General features: G+C 38.8%; 1 protein-coding gene across 2 annotated transcripts in view; it reads left to right on the top strand.

Annotated features, from left to right (window-relative positions):
- Positions 1-15123, top strand: part of LOC107206988 (VPS10 domain-containing receptor SorCS1) — a 261910-nt gene that overhangs the window by 143587 nt on the left and 103200 nt on the right. For both annotated transcript variants that reach the window (XM_015633576.2, XM_033515613.1), the window contains exon 4: positions 12287-12445. In XM_015633576.2, the coding sequence (XP_015489062.1) occupies positions 12287-12445 (159 nt within the window). The remainder of the gene's footprint in view (positions 1-12286; positions 12446-15123) is intronic.

The raw sequence follows: 15123 nt of genomic DNA, 5'->3' as shown, positions 1-15123 counted from the left end.
CCCTGTGTCTGAATAAGCTCTGGAGGTCACCTCTGTGAAAAACATCCGTACTGGGTCTCTGGCAGCTGAACAACACTGCCCTTGCTTAATGTGAGCTCAGTGCTGGCACTGAACTTGCTTAGATGTCAGGGGTGGCCTGTGGCACTGTGGTTCCATTGGAGAGCCTGAACTGTGCTAACCAGACGTTGATAGGAGAATTGAATAATTCAGCGCAGTAGCTACCTAGGAGCATCAGTGAAAGACTGTGTCACACGGTGATATTCTACACAGTCATCAACTGTTACACCAAAACTGATAAGGAAAAACAGTGCTTTATTCTGTTGCATAACTACACTGAATTCCCTTAACAAGAACCAATACAGAAAGTAAAGAGAATTATTTACTGTTGGAGGTGGAATTCTTTTCAGGCACGTTCAGTATGGATAATTTGAGTTCATCAACTGCAACAACAAAAATGAAAAGCCAAGCTAACAATTTGCAAGCAGATGCTAATTCCCCAATTGTTCATGCAACATGGAACATAATTTGAAGTGATTATAAAATTAATGCATTAATACAAAAAAATGCTTTGGAGAGAAATAGATCAGATAAATGTGCATAAAAAGAATTAGCTGTAGACATAATTAGTGAAGCTTTGCTTTATTCACAGTCAGAGGGAAAAATTAAAACTAAACTAAGTAGAAATTTTAGAGAACATTCAAGAATTAGCATGTAAGAAGCCAAAATGAAATAAAACATGGAGCTCCAGCAAAGCTAACACATAGACACATGCTTTGGAATTAAAAGGTACAAAAAGTGTCATGTCATCTGTTTGGGAAAGGCACAGTTACTTGTGTAAGGAAGAATTTCCAGCTGTATGAGCACATGTCCTGGTAAAAGATGACTCAGAGCCTGGAAGCAGGTTGTTGGTAGAAAGAGCTGTGTGCCATGAATCTGAAGAGACCTTATGCTGTATGGTGAGAAGTGGAAAATTAACAGACCAGGTCAGAAGGTTCTGTGCTGTGTTTGCTGCTTTCTCCTCTGAGTCCATGCTTGTTTTCACAGCTGTCATAGGGTAGGAAAACTGACCTGATTCACACCTGCAAGAAAGAGACTTCATTCATATTCCATTCTAGTCCCTGTACTCATTTTTTTTCCTGTCTTCATGCCTAAAAATCAAGAAGTAGCAGAACCAGGTGTACCATGACAAAGTTGATATTGATCCGGTGATGTATGCTCAGCTGTTACAATCATCTGTTGTGTAGATGTGTGCTGGTAGATAATTACCTGAAAGCAATTCCATTTAAATCTAATAAGAAAATATCACTAAGAACCATTAGATTGTATAGCCATGTCCCAAGAGAAAAGAATTGTTTCTCAGTGGAGAAATTGTTGTGCCAACTCTGACGATTACGTCGATATGTTGGGAGTCTTATAATATATATATTTTCTAAGGTTGTCAGCTGAATCAGTTTTAAATTGGAAAGAATTTAAATCATTGTTAAAATAAAGTTTCTAGATTTGAGATGTCCATAGAAAAGCTTTTAAGGAGTAAACAGTAACTAATAACCTCCTTTCCTTACCCTAAAACCAGCAAAAAGATAAACAAAAATCCTATGTGAAATGAGATTTTTATGAACAACTCTTTGAAACCAGATTCTTCTTTTTCAGTTAGTTAAGTTTTAAAATATTAAGTCTTTAGAAAACATGTGAGCAAAGTAAATGGAAAAAAATTCTTCCACTATGTGAAAAATAGCCCGTATTATTGCAGACAATTTAGTAAACTTCCTGCTCTTTTTTTGCTGTGTATAAGTGTTCATTTTATTTCACATAGATTCTGTACAATTTCAAGAATAAATGATAAGTCTAAGTCAAAAGATACTCTTTTTGCAAAACTTTGATAATTATCCTGAAAAACCGTACTTTTACTTTTCCTCCTATTTCTACCATCCAGAACATTTATTTTGGATTGCAACTGAATACTCTGATTTCTGTCTTGTTGCACTTTCGGTTGAGATTCTCATTTTCAGAACACAAAAGCAGCAGATGCTGAAGGATCTGATATTTGCCTCAGACAGGTACAGTGCCACCAGCTGCACAGAAATCAATCACAGGCATTTTGCCAGTAAAGGGAAAACAGATGAAGGAAAATTAGCAGTTTCTTACTAATCCTACCTGGGTTTAAGCAGCTTCTATTCAAACTTATTGCTGGGTTCCAGAGGGTTTATGAGGACTTTTCTTGCTGGAAGCACAGTGCCCACCTGAGAACTGATGGATTTTTTTAAGCACTTTGGATAAAATCAGCCATGTTCATTGAACAGCTTCAGCTGGTGGGTTTTAGGTGGAACAATATGAGAACATCTGTAGGAAATGGAGGGATAAGAACAATGTGCAGAGAGATGGAGGTGAGCAGGTGTGGATATTAATGTCCTTGGGACCAGCAGGCCACCTCTGCCCAGTCTGAGGTGCGCTTGGTTTTGATGTTCCCTCCCCTTTGTTTCTTCACTTTGGGTGTGCTATAAAATATAGGCAAGAGTAAGAACCCTGAAATATTAAACAGCACAGTGTCACACAGGTGCCAGGGCTAGCCTGAGGCAAGTGGCATAGCTTGAAACCATTGGCTGTGGAACCAAGTGTTCAGTGAATTTGACCACCTGCCCAGGCTGGCAAAATTGTCATACGGGATCCTAGAAGGGTTTGGGTTGGAAGGGACCGTAATGATCACCCCATTCCAACACCCCTGCCATGACCAGGACACCTGCCACCAGGCCAGCTAGCTCACCACCCATCCAGCTTGGGTTGGAGCCCTGCCAGGGCTCATCATGTGGATTGTGCATTTATCACTTACCCTCCATGGAAAAATTGCTCCCTTGGTGACCCTCTTTTCCCTACCCCTTTTGTCACTCTGCTTGGGTTACCACACTTCTAGGCTGAAAGTTTCCTCCTGCTTTCATTAGGATTAACAGCCCTTAGGGCCTGGTATTTGGGGCTGGGAAATGCTATTGTTTGTAATACACTTAGAGCACAAGTGGCTTCTTTCTTTTTGTGCCATTGATTGATTAGTGGAGTTTGTCCAAGTAATTTTCCCTCTTGATATGTGCGCTTTACTTCCCTAGCACAAAGTTGGTGTGAAGATTAACTAATTAATCCCATGAGATTCTTTAGTGAGAAGACTGCCTTACTGAGCAACAGAACAAAGTAGGGGCAATATGTATGAACACAGCTCATTCCAGATGATTCTACAAAGCTGAGGATCTTTTTCTCCCCTAAGCAAGTAAGACTGTAAGAATGTCTCAGCTTATTTTTTTTTTCTCTGTTCAGTACAATGCAGAACATCTGTTGCAAAAGAATGGATAATTAATAATTGAAATTAGATTGCACTGTCCAAAATAAAGTGCCTATAGTACTTGTAGATTTCCTGAGTATTTTTGCCTTTGTCTCTTTATTTCTTCTCAAAGCATAATAATCAGTCATTGATATGGATTAGATTTTATTTCAGTATGGAAGTTTCTACTGTGTTTTACTTAAGTTTTGAATAATATATTTTCAAGCTGGTTGTGGTGATAAAGCTTTTTATGTAAAGGAATGTAAAGGAAGAGAAAGCAGAGTGTAATAATAAAGAAACAGAAAAAAGAAATATTCATTTCGTGTCAGGTTACTAAATTAGACCCATTCTGTGGAATGAAGAGATAAAAATCTAGAATTTGATTTGAGGGAGATTTGAAAAACCAAGAAGCTTAATCTTTTCATGTTCCTTCCCCCAGAACTGATTGCTCCAGAGCTCATGTTTATGCCTGTGATTAGGAGCTGAGCCTGACGAGTTCTATTTTCAGCACTGCTATGGGATCCCAGCAGGTGAAACTAACCTTGGTGTTTTGGGCTCATACTGCTCTCCCAGCTTCCAAAGCTCTTGCTAAGATAGACTTTTAAGATAAAAGGAATATAAAATTGAAGGTGTTTTTGTTTATTCTAGAACTGACATAACCCCAGGTATTTAAAACTAACACTGAATGAAAACTAAACAGTATCAGATTGGATAGGCCCAAAGAGTTTGTGGAATCTCCATCCTTGAAGGTACTTAAATATTGACAGGACAAGGTCCTGAGAACTTATCTGTACCTTTGAAACTGGCTCAGTGTGAAGGAGGAGTTTGAAATAAATGACCTTTAGATGTCTTTATGTAGCTAAATTAAATAATTTAAATTATAAATCACTGTATAGTTCTAGATAAGGCAAAAGTAACTCAGAAACATCCTGCAGTAATCTCTAAGTTATATTAATGAGAGGATTTCTTTATTGTTTTTAGAATTGCATTTCTATTTTTTGGTAAGGATGACGCAAAGGAGAGCTTGTGTCCTTTTTTACAGTCCTCATTAAAACACTAGGTGCACTAAGTCAGGTAAGGACAAAACGTAGAATCTTTTTATTTCATTTAATTCTGGCTTAATGGAAATGGAAGCTGGACTTAAAAAACCTGAGATTTAAAAAGTGACACTAATCTTCAGTGCCTCCTTTCTCCCCCATCTCATCTTTTTTCATCCTTTGATTAATTATTACCTCGAAGCAAAAGTATATATTTTGATAATTCACCCTGGCTGCTGGGATTGTGACTTGAGAAGGTGAAGGTCGGTGTTTCTCTCTGTGCACAACCCAGCCCACAAGCAGTGACTCAGCAGCTCACAAAAGCCCTGAGATGCTGCTGCTTCTTCATCTTTAATGGATAAAGAGAAGTTGCTGAATCTATTCAGGTCTGGTCCAAGGTGAGGCACTTTTGAGAACCGGGTTTCTGCCAGAGCCCAGCTGCAGAGAGAGGAGGCTGTAGGTGGGAACCTGTCCCCTGGGTGGACATCCCGAGGAAAGAGCTTGTGGGGGTGCACTGCCCTCTCTTGGATTTCAGTAGGAACAGGAACATTCCCACTGCACAGCCAGCAATGATTGCAGTGTCTGTGTGCCCAGGAACAGGAACATTCCCACCCCACTGGTGCTTTCAGAGGTTTGCTTTAGAGGAAGGAAGGATTGTTTTTGATGCTGCTCTTAGGAAAAATCTCTTCTCTGCGCCGCTGGACTTTCTGTGTACCCCCATTCATATCAAGTAGGATTAAGGGAGAGAACAGCTGAATCACATCTGCACAGGTGTCTCAGCCTCATGTTTGCTTTTCTTGAGTCTTTGTGGCACTGACCCAACCCTACACCTGAGGCTTTGGTGATATATAGTACAGACCACCACATAAAATATTTCTAAGTTGTTGTTCATACATGCACTCACTCTTTCTATCCAGTAAAACAACCACAGATTATTCCCACAGATAATAAAAAATACAGCTTTTATGGCTGCTTTATTCTGCAGTCACTTTTGGCCTGTTATGAACATCTTGAATAATACAGAACAGGTAAGTGGATTTTTTTTTTTTTCATCCACTAGCCAGCTTTTTATGTCAAACAACATTCATCAAGATGCCAAATGCAATTCTCAACAATTCTTTTATTAGGAATACTGTGCAATCTCAGCTTTCAAAAATATTGGCAGATGGTAATTTTTCTCTCTTAAAAGATAGTCCTTTGCCATCTAGTGTTCTGATGACAAGAGATTGTCTTACCACTCAATGAGCACTAAATCTTTCATGGGTACAAACAAGATGAATTCACTGTCTGAACCTTTCGCCACTTCATTTCTTTTACATTTAAACGGCCAAGATTTGAGGAAGATGGTCATATCCTACCAGTTATGGACCTCCTGTGGGTTCTTGGGGGAAGTGATGATAGTTTCCACTATTCAGTTGGAGTCTGAATTACACTGTCTGGTCATCATGACTATGTTTTTCTTTGGGGGTGGCTTGAAGCATGTTACCCTCCATATCAGCAATGTGCAAGCTGATTTAATGAGTTTGGGTTCTGTGTCGTTATATGAATAAGAACTTCTTTCTTCTTAAGTCACTGAATAACAGTTGCAAAACAGCTTGTTCCAGACATTTTCCTTGTGTTAAAAAGGTCATTTCTACTTCTGCAACCATTCTGATCCAGGTCATCATTCAAAGGAAATATTCTTCTTCTTTTCTTCAGTGTTAGAAGTGTAATTCTGTCACTGAAGTCTTTTCTTTCCTTACAAAATTGCTGCGCTTTCTGAGCTAACAAGAACTTCTGGCAATGAAATACTCCACAGTGCCTCAATTGAATTATTGGTGTATTATTTTAATGGTGTCTTAATGAAATTGCTCAGCAACTAACCTTGTCTTTTAGCTGGCATTAGAGACAGCTTCAAAACTGTCAGCTCTAGCTCATGCCATATTTTCATTTAGGTGCTCATACTGTTACCCAATGTATCTGAAGCAGAAACTTGGGCCAAATTTTAGTGGCATTATTCATGTGCACATTTCTACAGCAGCTGATGTTAGCCCACGAGGAAAGATCTTTAAAACTTAATGGAGGCCTCAGTCTCCTCTTTCCCTATTAATATCCAATTAAATGCTTGTGTTATTTCTTTCATAATTTTGTCTCCAATTTGTTTGCTCTTGCAAACACGTACTGCTTCCAGCAACTCAGTCCTGTAAAAGGAATAGGTATAATTTACTTTACAGTAGCACTGCATTTATTTCAGCATTTCATGACCAAAGCAGTTCCTTCCTTTGGATTGTTTCACTTTCTGTCTTATTCTAGGTTTTAAGAAAGCTTAGACAATGAATGAGTTCAATTAATTAAAAGCAGAGCACGTTTCTTTGAATGCATGTGTGGAGTGCTGAATCTGGAGGACCAGACCCTCTCTTTACTCACACTTTCACAGCTATACATGAAAACTTTCACACTCACACACTCTTGTATTCTTGCACACTCATGCACACTCACACACTCACTTAAGAAAGGCAATCCAAATTCAGAAGAGGTATGTAAAGTGGCAGAAATGGTATTTCATTATCTTGGGATTCCACAGCACTGATCCTCTTGCTATCAGTCACCACGTGAAAAAACAAACTCCACAACTCTCTTAAGTTATGCAACTGACATACAGCGAAACTGGAAAAAATGAAGCTTTTTAGAGAATTTAAGTAGGGAATGCTTTTGTTAGGAGTAGGACATTTCTGGTTTCTGTTGCTGATTTCCTCTTTGCTGTGTTTTATTACTTGTTCTTTGTGGGTCACCAGGGTTGGGTCTATGCTCGAAGCTTGTGATAGGTAAGGAAAGTGAAGGTTCTTTCAGTGGATTTGACCTGATTTGCATTTTATCCCCATTTCTGGTCAGATGATATCTGTTGGTACCTCAGAAGTGAATGAAAAAACATGTGACTCCATGAAATAGATTTCATGCTGTTCTATTTCACTTGCACTATGCTCTTTCCTAAGAAGTGTCAGCAAAAAGCTGGTCCAAGTAGAGATGTGAGTGGCCAAAATAAAAGACTGAGAGCAATTCTGGACATTTTTTACTAAGCCACTAAATCTAGCATTCACAGCAGATTTATAAGACTCACAGTTCCATCTCTAGAAGCAAAATCAGAGTCCCCTTGCTAAGAATTCCTGTGTTTCTTTGTGATGACAGCAATAATACATGTCATTGTCAATGGCAATGCCATCAGCAGAGTTAGCACTGAAAAAGGGGTGAAAAAAGTGTGGACTGTTTTAAGGTCCATAAATTATGTTTGGTTTCCATTTGTCATTTCTATGAAAATCAAATCACGTTTCTCCCTTCCTAGAAGGGAAATGATTAATGGATGCCTTGCATTTGGTTGCAAAAGACTGTGTCAACTGTATTGGCTTTTTTTTTTACAGAGGTAAAAAGCCCATCCATCTGGAGCAATAGGAAGTGCAGTGTGTGCTTGCTCTGCCTGGCGTGAATAAGCAGATTCTGATCATTGCTGAACACTGATCTAAACAGAGAGTTATCACTCTTGCTTTGCTTGAAGTAGTCTTTGCTCCTACTCACTCTTCACTTTCATTTAATGTAAGACAGCAGTAAACCAGACCAGAGGCACTCTAAGGTTGGTCTCCCACTGCAAAGGGCTTTTTCTGGAAGTGAGATGCAGATTCTTCTTATTCCTGTGTTAATAACTTAATTTTGTAATGGTGGAATCAGAGGTAGTTTAAAAACTGTCAGTGTGAAAATATGGGCCCAAGTCTTTACAAACAGCCCAACCAAGCTGATAATGTTCTTGTTGTGTAGGTAGGTGGGGGCAGGTCATTCCTCTCAGGTAACAAGCAATAGGATGAGGGGAAATGGCCTCAAGTTGCACCAGAGGAAGTTTAGATTATGTACTAGGAAAAACTTCTTCACTGAAAGGGTGATCAAGCATTGGAACAGGTTGCCCAGGGAAGTGGTGGAGTCACCATTGCTGGAAGTGTTTGAAAAGTGTGTGGATGTGGTGATTAGGGACACGATTTAGGAGTGGACTTGATAGTGTTAGACTAATGGTTGGACTTGATGATCTTAGAAGTGTCTTCCAGCCTTTATCCCATGGCAATTTCACATCCTTTGGCAAGGGAAACTTGCCTCAAAAATCCTGTTTGACTTCATGAACTAGGTTGCCTTTCCCTACAGGCTCTAAGGACCTGGATAAATCTGAGGTGTGATTTTCATATGCAAAAATCATATTGATTTCTTTGTGAATCAACATCATCCAAAAACATGGTGTTAGCTGGGAAAGCAATAAGATGCAGTGTCAGGCACTATAAAAGCAGAGCATGATGTTTGATGGAGCAGCTTACATTTCAGGAAATTCAGCATGCTTTCTACAGTGAAGCCCAAAATGAAAAAAATAAATTCTTTGTAATGTCTTTATCTTAGGTATTCTTAGATATTAAAGTTTATAGCATTTAAACTTAGATTAATTTTTGTTATTATTTCTGGTTTGGGTTTTCATGCTTTTCTTGTTCAACACGTTTGTGTCCGGTTGTACTTTCTGTATAAGCAGCTGCATAAATGGGTAATAGACTACCTCAAAGCATAAATTGGGTTAATTTATTTAAAAGGAGATTCTAAAGAGTACTTACTCTGTATTTCCTATGCTGCAACAAAAAAAGCATTAAAATTAATCGTACTTTCCCTCCTTTCTCATTTATATTCCAGGCAACTTAGGCAATAAACTAAACTGATGTGACTGCAACTACATTAGCATGTAGTGCAGCTCAGTGAAAGGGTGTTTGTAGAATGAAATGGTTGATGTTGAGATGACATCTGCACTGTTGGCGTTTTGGAGGTGGAGGGTCTGACTTCAGAACAGTGCTAACATGGTCCTGTGATCTGAACACCCAAAACAGTGGTTGGTTGATGCACTCCTGAGGTGTGTCACAGTCATTGAATGGTTTGTGTTGGAAGAGACCTAAAAGACCACTTACTTCCAGCCCTCTGCCATGGGCAGGGGATGTTCTGGTTTAGTTTCCTTGAAAAGGAGTGCCTTTCCTGTGCTCTGAAATTGCTGTGGCCTGAGTCAGAACACAAGGACTTGATACGGACGTTTCCCCAAAATTTTGGAGGGCTAATTTCAGACACACACTTCTAAAAGTTTTATATAAATACACACAGCCTTTCCCTCTTGTTTTGACTTACTTTTCATGCAGGTATCAACTTATTCTGATTATCCAATAAATGCTATCTTTTGGGCTTGTAACTGATTCTTTGCACACAGATATGTTGTAATGAAATTTGCTTTTCTTATCTCATAAAAGACATGGTGCTGCGGCTGCGATGCCAGCGGTGACTGGCTTTAACTTGTTTCGCTTTATGACAAGCGAGCAGAGTGATTAGCAGTACAAGGTACAACGGTGGACCAGATAATGCTGAAAGCTGGTCTCATAGTTAGCAATCTGAATGGTGGATAGAGTCATCCATCAACTCCCTGCCCTATCTCCCACCCTCTGTGTGCCCTCACTTAAATTCACCTCAGTTCCGAACAGTTCTGCCACATCTGAGGTGCTGTTGGCATATGAAACAAAACTGGTGTGTCCTGAAGCACTTTTACCTGTAGGATGGCTGGTTATCACAAGGCAAAGCCAAGGCTTTTGGAGACCAGAGAGTCCTGAAAACAAAGTGCTAATAGCCCAGGGTGGTAGTTAGCAGATTAACAGTGTTTGAAAGTCTGTTTAGGCACTTAACATTTATTGATTGGGTGAAGTATTAGGTGCTTCAGTGCCTCTACAGTTTCTCCCTCCATTCCTTTTTTAAGAAATGCAGAAAAGATCACTTTCACACTTCAGAGGAGTGGCCTGACAGCCGATGTGTCAAGGCAGTGATGTGCTTGGATGTGACAGTGATGAGGTCAGATGAGTTCCTTGCCCAGGTAGAAGGAATGTGAGACTAGAGTGGATCTTGATTAACAACTTGCCTTAGAGGCACAATCCAAAGGCAGTGACAAGACTCTTATTAACTTCAGGGAGCTCAGATCAAGCCCATTGATTTGTGCTTATTTCTGCTCTAGTTGCTCTAGTCCAAATTAATGCTGTGCTGTGATATTTCCAAATACCAACATAAACAAAATCCACTCAAGAAGGAAGTAATAAAAACAGGGAAATCATAATGCTTGAATCACAGTGCCAAATCAATAAACGTTAAACAGAGGAACCAGGTCCCAGAAATTAGTGTGATAAGAAAAAGTAACATCACAAATTTTGGCTTCAGAAGCTGGATATAGGCTATTTAGTGACAGTATCTTATATTTATATATATTGATAGCTTGATTATTAGTCCTTTCTGTGCAACTTATATAATTTATCAATCTTTAGTTTAGAAATCACATTAATTATATGCTTGGAATATTTGAAAGTGTTAAATGAAAATAAAAATGTTTAAGAATGCACATTTTAGTTACTAATTTCTAAAGTAAATTGGATATAATAGGAAATTCTACCTTTATGCTTCAATGGAAACATTACCCTGTTTTATGTTAGAGATATAGTGGGGTTGTGTGACTGGTCTGAGATTATTCAAGATCTGAAAGTTTAGGGGTTTTGCAGAACCCCAAGCTTCTAGGTCAGAGGCCAAGTTGTTATACTACCAAGGAGGTTTCTAGAGACAGAAATAAGATTTGGCAGCTGCTCGATAATGAAGGACGTATTCTGTGTAGATAATATGTGTATTTACACCTTCACATACAATAGTTCTTTAGCAGCTGCTGTCTCACAGACACCAGATGCTATGCTTCCTTATAATTCCTGGGTAGCAAGTTAAGTTGTGTCTGACTCTGCCTGCCTAAATGAAAGAAGAGAAGGAAATGGAGTGTGTGATTTTTGCAGTACTCAGACCCAGACAGGAATTTGTTCTGAGAAATGCCAGGTGTGGATATTTTCATTTCAGTCTTGTCTAGAAACAGATCAGTGTTTTCCATTTGCAAAGCAACTTAGAAAAAATAAAATAAAAATGCTAATGAGTCAAGCCTTTAATACCTTTCCAAGGTAAATAGTCTTTAAAACTTTTCATGTTTTTCAGTCATGATGCCTCATTCCCATTCCTGAGGGGTATTACTCTGTTGCTTGCTGAAATACTGGAACAATCTCTTTTTACTGCTCAGACCCATATATTCTCTCGTGCAGAGACACATGAGAGGAGTAACTCATTATTGCCACTGATTCATCAGCATTGCAGACCAATTAATACCACAGCTAATGGTGTGAAGTAGCTACTACAACTCCAAGCCATGGATCTTTTGTCACTTCTATACTAATGCTCCTGGACAAAGCTAGAAAGCAAATTTACTATGCAGAAATTATTTTTGACACACTACCAAATCTATAATTCACAGCACAGTAGAAACTGGAGGTGGAAAGAACCCAGCACATTATCAAATGTGTTCTCGTGCCAAAGCACGACTGCTTGTTGCAGACAGCCAGGTTACAATATTTTAGGCAGTGAAACTGCCTTCTCTGAAATTTCTGCCAGAATCTAACAAAACCCACCATTAGAGATCAGTCTCTCTCCTCTCTCTGTGTTTTGGGTTTCTTTTCTTAGCAGCTAACTTTTTGTCTGTCACTCCAGTAGATCATTCTTGAAAACCCTAGCAGCCCAGTGTGCCTGCCAGATAACTTCTGTGCTCTAGTGTTAGAAATTTCAAGTTTAATTTTTCAAGTAAGCTAAGCACAGCTTCACGTAGGTCTGGTTTAACTAGTGGTAAAGTCATTCTGCCTATTTGATGTTATGATATGTGTTTATATACATAGCTGAAACATACTGTTTTCATTACTGAAACATCAGCTACAGTAGATTTGACATTACACTGAAGCATTTTGTAACAGTCATATCTAATAAGCTTCTCTGAAGTTTCTAGCTGCTTGCTTAGTTTTCCATCTGACTCCTCTTAACCACTGTATTTTCATCTCTCCCTTCCATATAGATTATGCTGCTGACTGATCCAGAAGTTGAAAGCAGCTTATTAATCAGTTCTGATGAAGGAGCCACCTATCAAAAATACCGTCTGAACTTCTACATCCACAGTCTGCTCTTCCACCCCAAACAGGAGGATTGGATCTTAGCCTACAGCCAAGATCAGAAGGTAAGAGTTGTGGGTTTGCTCACTCAGAGCTTCCCCACCTCTCTGTGCCACTGCTGCAGAGCTTTCAGGGCAGTCTTTGGCGGGGTGATACCTTTGGAAATACCAGTTTGGTATTTCCAAGCAGAAAACATTGACCGAGCCTCAGTGTAAAGGTCAAAGTAAAGGACGTGGGCATCTGCTGTGTTCCTGGGGCCTGGCCCTCTATTACTGATCTGGCAGTCTGTGTTGATTCATCCATCCTTTTGGCAATATTGTGTGACAGGCAGTGAGCAGAGAAGACAGCTAGGATCCTTCACAAACCTCTAATGAGGCTTTTGGCCTCTTATTCGACAATTCTTTTCCTCCAGCTTAGTATCAGCTCCAAGAACAGTATAAGACACTCCTTGTTCCTCTGTGGTTGGCATATTTTCAAGTAGTTTTTTATTTTCTAAGAGGAAAAAGTAGCAGTGAATCAATTTCCTTTGAAGTCCAGTTCCCTCAATATGGGTAATCCATCAGCCAGATAAATATGCTGTGAGATTTGCCTTCATTTTTTGCTGCCCAGCCTAACACAACAACACAGGACGTTTTTTGTGGAGAACTTATTGTTGGAATTTTTTTGAAAATCAGACACATCAGTACAAGTCAGTTTTGTTACAGTGAAGGACTTGATAAACCTCAATCTGTTTAGTTCAACAAAAAGCATATTGAAGGAAAACTGTATTGTTGTGAATAAATATTTCAGTGGGGAAGACAAATCATAGGACAAACCCTTTCAATTTAGTGATGAAAACTTCTAACAAAAATTGATGGTTAGGAGTCAATGGCACATAAACTCAGATGTAAAGTAACAAGCCTTTGGAGCAAACTGCTCAGAGAATTGCACATTTCAAATCCTGACGTTTTCAAGTTTTTTGAATAGAACTGGAAAAATATCAGAAGAGTTTGTTGAGCTCCCAGGAAGGGTAGAAGAGTAAAATATCTTGATATTTAGCATACAGGCTTTAACACAAAATAATTTAGTGTTCTCCTTTTTGTTTTGTGTATGATGAATCTCTGAGAATAGAAACTATAATCAATAAGCTGATGTCTGAATTGTTCCGGTTATACATTAATGTGAGGATCAACATAAAATTTGAAATCTGTGATGTTTTCTGTGTAGTTAAATTAATTATAAAATAATTAAACTACCAATTATCATTTTGCATAAATTAGGCTTGTTGTTATTCTTACTGTAAATCTGAGGAAAACAAAGGAAAAAAATAAGGAAACTAAGGTCTCAAAATAATCATATTGAAATTTTTGGAATATTTTCTTCCTTCACTTTACACTCAAAACCAGAATCATTCCAGGACTGTAGCTTAGTACTCTTTGCAACTGAAAAATGCATCTTGCCTCCTAATTATTTCTGTACAGTGCAATACTCTTCACTCACCCCCTCCCACAGCATTTTGTAAAGTGTACTATGGTTATACTCTGCTCAGAGGAATGTGCAGATTAAATTATGTCTGTGTTCAAGATGTAGTTAGACAAGGCCAAAATGCTTCCTTTCCCTTGTGACTGTTGAGTTCTCTGGACTGATACAAAACAGAACAGAATCTGGTCTCTGATGTCTTTTTAGGACCATTGGAATGAAAGTTACTGTGTTTAATAACAGGAAATTTATTACATGAAGATCAATGAAACTTTCAGTGGGAGCTTTGTCAAGTAGGATATAGTAGAAAATTCATTTCAATCGCTAGGATATTCATTCTGGTCAGGAAATAATTCTGAATTAGAGACCATACAGCTAAGGCATATTTAATTGATGATTGATGGCTACCAAGAAGTCTATCATCACTATTTCATAGGAAATGCCCACTCTTCCACAGAATCCCAAAAGACAATCTGGATATAAGAACAAAGGGTCCCTTTGTGTGTTAACATGAATTTATGGGGTTGGTGTTGGAGTTGTGTGTGTGAGGTGTTTCGGGAGAAAGGATGTAGGCTGTATTATAAAGTTTTCTTGGTTATGGAATTGATTAGCAAATGGAATAACTGTTGGTAATTCAATTCTGTTGTTGCAAGGCAAAAATCAGGTAGCACAAAGTCTGTAGATCTGTACCAATTAACTCTAAAATAGAAATTTGAAAGTATACTGAATGGGTATGAGTCAGCCCTGGTTTCTACTTTAAAGCCTAATGGATAAATTTTCTGACTTCAACAAGCTTTGCCCAAGAACTGTAGAGGGTAACTAGCAGGCAAAGAGTATTAATCAGCTTGGACTAAATTAAAGGTAACTCGAACTAAGGGTCAAGTTCAGCCTATGGCTAAGTGTAAATGACTCCCTTTGGTTTCATGCTTGTGTATCCAAAGGCAGAATTTTCTCAGAGTAATTAAGAAATCCTGCAGGTATTTAGATAATTGCAATGGGAGCTGAGGGGTGCTTTGCAGCAAATGACACTGCTGTTAGCTATTTCCTGATCTTGTGCTAAGGCCGTATTTAAAGGAAGAGAATCCATTACTCCTTGGATTCCAGGCACTGTGTGCATAAGGACTTGAGTCACCCAAGGAGGCAAGGGAAATACATCTGCATGGTAGGGAATTTACATTTTGATGCCACTAACATTGATGCCACTGACTGAAGAGGCTGTGAGGGTTTTCTTGATGGGGACTTTGAAGAGTAAATTGGATTTTGACCAGCTAGGATTGGTGCAGTC

The sequence above is a fragment of the Parus major genome, chromosome 6 (assembly GCF_001522545.3).
Source record: "Parus major isolate Abel chromosome 6, Parus_major1.1, whole genome shotgun sequence".
Lineage (NCBI taxonomy): Eukaryota > Metazoa > Chordata > Aves > Passeriformes > Paridae > Parus > Parus major.
Note: the sequence above shows the minus strand (reverse complement) of the source record. Positions and strands in the feature narration are given on the sequence as shown.